This window comes from Danio aesculapii, chromosome 6 (genome assembly GCF_903798145.1).
Source record: "Danio aesculapii chromosome 6, fDanAes4.1, whole genome shotgun sequence".
NCBI lineage: Eukaryota > Metazoa > Chordata > Actinopteri > Cypriniformes > Danionidae > Danio > Danio aesculapii.
This window is the reverse complement of record NC_079440.1, coordinates 51,150,527-51,160,765: the sequence shown is the minus strand read 5'-3', so window position 1 is coordinate 51,160,765 and position 10,239 is coordinate 51,150,527. Positions and strand designations below refer to the sequence as shown.

Genomic DNA, 10,239 nt, shown 5'->3' with positions numbered 1-10,239 from the left:
TCACTTTAAGTTGCTCAGAGAAGTCCTTGATTTATGTAACTTTTTACGACATTCGACAGCAAAACATCACGTTCACTGAGGTCAAAATTCTTATTCCTTGTCTGTTGTTTTAGTGCCATGGTTGCCTTTCTCTGGACGAGTGTCGATTTGAGGAAAGCTCTTATATGGAGCTGGTCTGGGCATGTATTATGCAAATTACTAACCTTACATGTGGGCTTTTATTTAAAAGATTCCAAAGTCACTATCAGAAGAACGAGTTTAAGAACAAGCCTTGAATCCAGGTGTAAGTGGAAAATTTTCATGAGAAATTCAATTGTGTCTCATCAAATTTTCTGACCAATCAAATGCTCTCTGGTATATGACATGTCCCGCCTCCTTCAAGACACTTCTCATTGGCTTTTCATTTGATGCGCTTGATCTCAAGCATTCTAACTGGCAGAGTTGTGATTAAAACAAAACCCTATTGGTTGTTTTTTTTAAAGAGGAGGAGCTACTATATGCCCCGCCCTGTCTTTATGTTTCAATTGAGATCGTCCAATAAAAAAAGCACACTGCAAAGCACTTCATGAGACCTTAAATGTTAAACTACTGTACTGAAAATGTGGTCAAGTCTTGCTGGTTCTTGTTAACTCTGCAACACTCACAAATACAGTTCTTCAACCACCTACCGTGACTCAAGGGCGAGAAAGGTCTTTGAGTTCTCCGTTTCACAGGACTGACTCTTCATCCAAATGCCATGACCTGAAAACACAGTCAAAGCACTCAAAACTGCCTCAACACACACACACACACACACACACACACACACACACACACACACACACACACACACACACATGCAAGCCTAAATGCTTTTATCTCCAATTCTCGTCTAATGACACATTCTTTCAGTTGAAAGCTTGCTCACTGTCTGCAATTAGCTAAACACATTAGTACATTAGTTCATCATTATGAACGCTCCAACATCTGAACATTATGTTTATGACATGTCGGGGACTCGCCTTTGTGCTCCTCAAAGTAAATGACATCTTGACTAACCTTGCGGTGCCCCTCCTTGTTCGTCTGTTGATGTTGCTAATGGTAAATTAGCCAGACAAAATCACTGGCAAATGGTATTATGCTAATAGCATTAGCCCTGCCCTGTGCAAGTCAGTCTGAAGTGCTCTGTGACAGCTGCATAAGCGCTACGTGACTCCCAGACTGAATGTTAATAGCGTGGCGTCTGCACATAAATCTGTATATCAAAGCAAGAAGCTACACGTCAATTCGGACGCAAACATTAGAATAGATGCTCTTGAAGATTTCATCAAAGTTGGCGACGTGACAGATGGAAAATGAAAGATGTCTGATTATTTATTCTTTTTGTTCTGTCGGTGGATGTTTTTTCTTCAGTAATCATTCTTCAAAGTTACAATCGGACGATATTTCCCATAGAGATAGAGTTTTATTTGAGATAATACTGACACTTTGACTCAATATTGGCCACCAAGGCTTTTAAAAACAAACAATAAATCTTTTTTGCCATCTTTTTTACAGCTCTCGTACACATTTTATCAGGTTTAATACCTGTAATTCTTATCATCATACTTGCGATTTGCTTTTGCACAAGTCCCGTTTTAAAACCATAGCCAAAAAAACATACACCTCACACTGATCAAAAATTCTGCTCATAGTAGAAGAAAGAAAATATTGGCACTGAAGGATAGTGGACTATTAGTGCCTCTGGAACATATGATTTAAGTAATAAGTGAACCTCTCGAGTCCACTTTCGCTTCAAAAATGAAATCCGTCATAATCCATAGTGGCAGAATTGTCTCTGAACTGCTCCACATCTTGATTTTTTAAATGTAATATTTACTTTACATGGCGTATGATCTTGTCCGACACTTTTATAAAACAAAGACAGGAGTCTGGCAGAGTGAAAATACTGTAGAAGAGGACGGGGGAAAGAGAGAGAAAAAAACTCCATGTGTTTAAATGGTCTATTCCAAGTGACATTAGTATTCAGTTAAGGTCCAACAAGTTGATCCGGATAGTTGTGAAGTAGTTTGAAGTCTATGTATCTTCATTTCCATTGCTTTGATCGAAAAATGGGGAGAGAAAAAAAAAATGCTGCTAGTCCCAAATGTATGTTGGTCCCAGACTATCGTGTGACCTGAAAAAGAGGAGTTTGAATATGATTTTCAGGGCAGGACTGGAAGGAAATCAGTGTCAAATCACAGAGGTTTAAGAATAAAGTACAGAACTATTAGCATGCTTTACATGAGCAGACGGGGCTAATATAGGTCTAGAATGGATACAGCTACAGATGCTTAAACATGTGCATATCAACCCACATAGCAAAATATCTCTGGCCCAGCTCTGGCCCACACAATCAGCTTTTGCTTGGCCCACATGCCGCAGTGAATTACGGTACATGACTGGACCAAGTCTGTGCTTCCAGACAAGAGCCAAACATGGACCAAATCTGGGCCAAGTCTTAGCCAAGTTAATAACCCATAACTGAGCCTGAACTGGGCCAGATATGTTGGTGTGTCACGACTGCAATGAAATTGATAAACCCATGAATCATTGCACTTTAGGCGTGCTATGGGCGTGCCTTTCCTTGAAGCGACCTGATGGGTAGATTTTTTTTTTTATTTGAAAATAATACAAATGTGTTTTTTATGGGTCAAGATAGACCAGACTCACATGGCCCATATATCAATTATTAACATCTGGGCCAAATACTACATTTTACATCTGGCCCAAGTATTGTGTGCCGCCTTAAAGACAGTGACACCTCTGCCAAACCAGGCCCATGTTTGGCCCACATGCTGTATGCCACTGCCGGATGAATGCCTGCTGTGCCAGATTTATGCCAAATCTGGGCCAGAATTCTTTGCTACCTGGGAATATTGCTTCATTTTACAATAATTACTATTTTTCAAGCATTTACACTTAGCTATCGCTTGATACTTATTGCAGGTTTGGCATGCTGTCCCGAGAGAACCCTGAGCTCGGAGATATGTGAGCCCAGGGCTCTCACCTGGTCATATAGCATAGAAGGGGATCCAAGATCAGAGAGGTCTCGCGAGCTCCCCCTGTAATAATACTAATAATTCCTTACATTTATAAGGGTTTTTCTAGACACTTAAGGCACTTTACACAAAGGGGGGGAATCTCCTCCACCACCACCAGTATGCAGAATCCACCTGGATGACGTGACGGCGGCCATATTACGCCAGACCGCACACCACATACCAGCTGATTGGTGGAGAGGAGACACAGTGATGATGCCAATTATGATATGGGGATGGTTAGGCAGTGGGCAAATTTGGCCAGGGGGGTTGTCCGAAAAGGTTGAAAACCCCTGGTCTACAGAACAAACTATCATTATATAATGATTTACAGTCATTTAAAGGTCAGATTTCAAGCATCTGTACAATTGCATTTTTTCACCTTAAAACTGTTGCCAAACTTTGACATATGCTATCAATGTGGAAAAGCTTATTCATGCTTTCATGACCTCTCGGTTAGATTATTGTAATGCGTTACTATTAACAAACAGCTGCTAGAGTGCTTTCTAGAACAAAGAAATATGATCATATTACTCCAGTTCTCTCATCATTGCATTGGCTCCCTATTAAATATCGTATATGTTTTTTTATTTTATTGACTACATACAAAGCCCTGAATGGCTTAGCTCCCCAGTATTTGAGGAAGCTCCTGGTGTATTATAGCCCCTCACGTCCACTAAGCTCAATTAATTCTGGAAAATTGATTATTCCCAGAATATCAAAATCAACAGTAGGTGGTAGATCTTTCTCATATCTGGCACCTAAACTCTGGAACAGCCTTCCTAGCACAATTCGGGAAGCAGACACACTCTGTCAGTTTAAAACTATATTAAAGACACATCTCTCTGCATTAGCATACACATAAAACACAAATGCTGTTGAAATCCAAATCCTCTAAAGAATTGTTAGTCTGCATTATTTAGGGCAACCGGAGCTGGGAATACTTCCCAAAAAGACATTATAATTTGAACGGCATCTGTACTTGTGTTAGACTTTTTTATTATTCCAGAAGTTTCCATAATCCTGGACCAGGCTGTATCCTGAGCAGCTGATGTGGTGGTTGTGGAGGAGTGGAGAGCTTGATGCTGATTCCAGTAAGACCCCAGTGACAGACGAGTCCTCGCATTGATCCTGAAGGGACAGCCTCTACACCAGCCGGTTACCTCTTCCACCTGCAGCTTCTCCACGATGGACGTCCAGCGTTCTCCAGCCTCCGACGCCTAGACTGCAGCTCTGCACAAGACGTTTGGCCATAGGAGAAACGATCATGCCCAACTGAGCCTGGTTCCTCTCTAGGTTTTTAATTCTTCACTTTCGCCAATTAGTGAAGTTTTTTCCTTGCCGCTGTCGCCACTGGCTTGCATGGTTCGGGACATGTAGAGCTGCGCATCGATGCATTTGCTCTTCAGTGTTTGGACTCTCAGCAGTGAATATTAAACCACACTGAACTGAACTGACACAGTTTCAATTTATTATAATCTTTTATATGAAGCTGCTTTGACACAATCTACATTGTAAAAGCGCTATAGAAATAAAGATGGATTGAACTGAATTGAATTTGCCTCTTTACCCTAACTTGCCTAATTAAACTAATTAACAAAGCCTTTGAATGTCACTTTAGTATCTTGAAAAATATCTAGTAAAATATTATGTACTGTCACCATGGCAAAGATAAAACAAATCAATTATTAGATATTAGTTATTAAAACTATTGTGTTTAGAAATGTCTTTAAAGTGAAAATATTCACTTTAGTAAACAAAAAAGGGGGTAAAAAGTATACCGGAAGCTAATAATTCTGACTTCAACTATATACCAATTACTCCAACTGCTGAACCAGTTAGAAACGTTAAACATTAGATTGCTGAACTAAACTTACCATCACTTCAGCACACACAGTATCACAACTCAATGCCAATAATCCCAGAGTGTTAACTAATTATCCCTGGAACATTAGCTCCAACACCACAAAAAAAGGCATAATCTTCTCTAAAAATGAAATCCTCCAAGGCACGAGGTGTTAGTAAGAGAACAGACACAAGCTCACACAGGCACACAGTATCGTCACCTATACAAGTGTCATCAAGCAGCAGGAGCTCAGCCTGAAATAGAGACCCGCACTAAGGGACACAAAAACCGCGAGTTCCTCTGGATCTGAGAGGCTTTCGCATGCAAGTCTGGTCCTGTTCCAACTCTTATGACACTAAAGCATGGCTCTGGGTTCAGAGGCCAGAGCGGGACAGGTCTCTGTAGCCGTGGATGAGGCCGGAGATACAGGCTGCTAAGGGAAGCTCAGTGTAATCGACACCTCCAGGTCATTGCCAGCAGGCAGCCGGAGGACACACTGAGGAAGAAGAGGAAGGTGTTCTGGCCGAGGACCCTTCGCTGCCTGCCTGCTTCTCTCATTTTACTGGCGCTTCAGTTTGTATGTGACTGGACATGTTCAGACTGAGAGCTGAAATATGACATTTGTCACTTTGCTCAAGATAGTCTGGGTTAGTATGTTATCTGCAATAGGACAACAGGTTGAATTTAAAACTGCTGTCCTACAATATCTGAGATTTGGTCAAATAAAATGATGAGTAGAAGAATGAAGAATTCATTCATTTATTTTCTTTTCAGCTTAGTCCCTTTATTAATCTGTGGTCGCCACAGCGGAATTAATTTATCCAGCATATGTTTGACGCAGTGGATGCCCTTCCAGCAGCAACCCAGCGTGGGGAAACATCCATACACATTCGTTTACTCACATACACTACAGACAATTTTGGCTTAACCTATTCTCCTATACCGCACATCTTTGGACTTGTGGGGGAAACCGGAGCACCCGGAGGAAACCCACACAAACATAGGGAGAACATGCAAACTCCAAACAGAAATGCCAACTGACCCAGCCGAGACTTGACGTTCTTGCTGTGAGGTGATCGTGCTACCCACTGCACCACCATGACACCAGAATAAAAGAACATTACAGAATAAAAAGGTTTAGGAAAAAATCTCTTATTCTAACCAAGGTTGTATTTATTTCAGTATGCAGTATAATTAGTAATACCATGAAATATTTAACAATTTAAAATCATTTTTGCTACTTTAATTAGTTTTAAAAATGGAATTTATTTCTGTTATGACAACATTGCACTTGAGCATTTGAGAATGTTTAATATTTCTATTGATACAGGCATTTTTGTATACATTTTTGTGACATTTTAATAATAAATAAGTTAGGCTTAATTAAAATAACCAAATAATAATAATAATAACAATCATTATTGTTAAAAATCTTATTACATAACTATAAATGTTAACCCCAAAACAGAAATTAGTTTTATTATTATTTATACACCCTCATTTTGTTCCTTTTAAGAATTTGAGTAACCAAACAATGCAACCCAGGCTCATTATTGATACGTACTCTTATATTCATGTCTGGAGAGAGTGAAATATGTTCCAGGAGGTACGTTTTTTTTGCCGTTTTTGTTTCCGCAAATCCACCAGAGGCTGCTGTGTATGCTTTTTCAGATCTCAAATTTCTCTCTCAAGTGCCATTCGCACCTGCTCTTCTCATGTAAATCCACCAGAGGTCGCTGTCAACTGACTGACTGACTGACTGATTGACCAATGGACTTACAACCTCCTCCTTCCCTAAACCCAAGCGATCTGCCCTCGTACATGGCGAGCTACTGAGCAAGCTGGTAACAGCGGAAAAGCCATCCACATGGAGGTAAACAATCAGCTGATTGCGCAAAAAGAAACAGAAGCTGTCTGCGCCATGATACCACCCGGTAGTGTTCGTTTTAAAGATGAAACGCAGTCAGACGTAGGTCTGGCTACATAATTTGCACTCTCCAGAAATGTATAAGGGGGTACATTTTCACAATGAGCCTGTGTTGAAACAATTGCTGACTTTTTTTGTGTGGAAAAATGAAAGTCAAAGGCGATCAGAAACTATTTGGTCACCATATTGCAATGCAAATATAAAATTTTCTTAAAACTTCTTAAATCTTAAAAGTTTAAAGTATTTTTTTTTAAGTCTTTAGTTTTTAGTTCCTAAACTTTCAAAATCATTCAACATTAATCTGCAGATTATTACAAAATTCAAGAAACAGCTAAAAATATCTGCAGATTCTGTCTGGCCCTGCTCATACTATATGAGTAGATTCTCCGGCGCCTAGACTACAGCTCTGCACAGGAAGTTTGGCCAGAGGAGAAATGGTCGTTTTAAACTGAGCCTGGTTTCTCTTGAGGTTTTTTCCTTCACTTTTGTCAATTGGTGAAGTTTGTTCCTCCCACTGTCACCACAGGCTTGCTTGGTTTTGAGACTTGTGGAGCTACACATCAATGGATTTGCTCTTCAAGGTTTGAACTTTCAGCAGTGAAAATGAAACCACACTGAACTGAAAACTGGACTGACACAGTTTCAATTTACTGGAACTTCTATGTTAAGCTGCTTTGACACAATCTACATTGTAAAAGTGCAATAGAAATAAAGATGAATTTAAATTGAATTGAATAGTTATGGTTACCACTGACATGCATTCAAAATTAAACATCTCCAAATACAGTACCTTGGTTTGAGCTCAAACTTTCAATAATGTTCTACTGAAGAAAAAAAAGCCATCTACATCTTTGATATCCTTAGAGAGACCAAATGAACAGCAAATGTTCATGTTTGGTTGATCTCTCCCTTTACGGGTGACTAAATGATGTCAGGACTTAAATTTCTGGTTTGAGCTCTCTCTTTAAAGAAGTGATCACAGTGATCAGGCCTCTGACGAACTGCAGAGATGAAACAATCTGATTCTGGGATGTCTTCTTGCACCTATATTGCACACTCGGACAGTGGCCTGGAGGGCCCCAAAATCAAGCCCAGGTTTGAGAGAATCTCCCAGCACCTCAGAGGTCTGCCTGCTGTTGACGTGAGCGCAGCCGCATGAATTATTAACAGAGCCAAAGTAAAAAAAGGTCTGCCTCACGCAGGCCCCTCTGCCCCATGAATAATGGAGGACTCGACTCGAAGCGCAGGCATTTGGTGAGTCAAACTTCTCAGTCTGATGGATGGTTACAAGCCCTGCGTGTCAACCGTACACACACAGCGGCTCGCAAAACACACGGCGGCAAACATAAAAACAATAACTCACATTAACCTGCGGAAGCGCATCATTGCCCTGCACTGACTTTTCTAAACGCAACACCACATTGTGTTGCTTTTGTCTGGCCTTTTTTTGCACAACAAAGGTTGCCTTGGGTCCCAGGTTGTGTTTTATTTAAAGGCAATGTCAAATGCAAGAGGCACTAACAAGCTGAAAGCATGACAGCCGAGGAAGGTAGAAAACTAGTGTGTTATGAGGAATAAAAACGGAAGGATAGAAACTATGACTACATAGGAAAAGAATTGTGTTGTATTTATTGGACTGCAAAATCTACATTTCATCTTACATTTTACTGAAATCGTATTTGTATATGTACACTCTCAGAGAACAAAAGCTGTCAGGGGGTGGTACATTTTCAAAAGGCACTCTTTTGTACCTAAAGGATCCATTTTGGTACCTTAAAAATACAAATGTGTACTTTTTGAAACGGTACCACCCCAGTGACAGCTTTTGTACCGTTAGTTCTGACATCTGAGAATGTATATGAATAGTTCAGATGCAAAAAGCTCTAAATGCCATCTGAAATTCTCTCCTAAACTGAGCATTTTTCTCAGCCTCCTATGTCTATGCTCCAGTATTTCACTTTAAATGCAATAAAAATAACTTATTCATCACTATAAAAGTAAAATTTCTGAGCTTACACACAGGAGTCGGAGAAAAAAGTTTTAGAAGAAAAAATCATACAGCAGTGAAGGTTTTTGCATCTAATCTCTTCATATGTAGATGCATATTGGAATGTACATTACAGTTAGCTTCCTATTAATGTTTGCTAATATTCCCGGGATCCACAATGACAATTTCTCCAATTTTTCTCATTTTTCAATAAAACTGACTGAATACACACACACACACACACAAATATATATGTACGTATATATATATATATATATCAAGTTGGGATTATAATTAACCAGGGACTACAGTTCAGAACACATGATTTGATTGCAAAGTTTAACTCTATTGTAATAGTGTAAAGATTTTAATTGAATTTAAACAATTTAGGCACAATGAATTATGAAGTCGGCCACTTTAACAAATAATTATTGTGTTTATTTATATAATGAAGAGTACATGCAGTGTTATTTTACATGTGAAATGATTTAAAAATGGTTTATTTTATTTTTATCATTGCTTGTTGTTTTCATCTGTGCTTTAATTTGTTGATTTTATGTATTTTTGAGTAGTTATGCATATTTTATGCACATGCACTTACCTACAGTGTCCCAGTCAAAGTAAAATGATGAATTCTTTCCAAATAGAGGTATTAAAGTCTAAAGATCTTGAGAAATTATTTTCATATCGCAATATAAATTGCAGAAAAACAAAATACTGCAATGTCCATTTTTTCAATATTGTGTAGACCTAATATATATACATTAGATGTCATATCAAAAGTCATATCAAAGTCATATCAGTTCATCATATATATATATATATATATATATATATATATATATATATATATATATATATATATATATATATATATATATATATATATATATATATATATATATATATATATGTGATGAACTGATATGACTTTGATATGACTTTTGATATATATATATATATATATATATATATATATATATATATATATATATTATATATATATATATATATATATATATATATTCATCTCCTTATTTGCTTCTTAAAACAATTTTGACATCATAATTATGAGGTCATCATTTAATCATTCGTTTTTTTAAAGGATAGAGATATGTTTAACAATTAATAATAATAATAATAATAATAATAATAATAATAATAATAATATTTAATAATATAATATATTTAATAATATATTTATTTAATAATAATAATAATAATTATTATTATTATTATTATTATTATTATTATTATTATTATTATTAAATAACAATTATCAAATGCAAAGAGCAAAAACAATCCCCCATCACTTTCATCAGGTCATCATTAGTTCCTCTTTTGTTGTTGTTGTTGTTGTTGTTGTTGTTGTTGTTGTTGTTGTTGTTGTTGTTGTTGTTGTTGTTGTTGTTGTTGGAGA

At 37.6% G+C, this 10,239-nt stretch overlaps 1 protein-coding gene across 1 annotated transcript in view; it reads right to left on the bottom strand.

The window, feature by feature from the left end:
* Window positions 1–1,422: 1,422 nt before the first annotated feature.
* Window positions 1,423–10,239, bottom strand: part of tafa3a (TAFA chemokine like family member 3a) — a 219,693-nt gene continuing 210,876 nt past the window's right edge. The window contains exon 5 of the mRNA XM_056460464.1: window positions 1,423–2,155. Coding sequence (XP_056316439.1) covers window positions 2,144–2,155 — 12 coding nt within the window. The 3' untranslated portion in view covers window positions 1,423–2,143. The remainder of the gene's footprint in view (window positions 2,156–10,239) is intronic.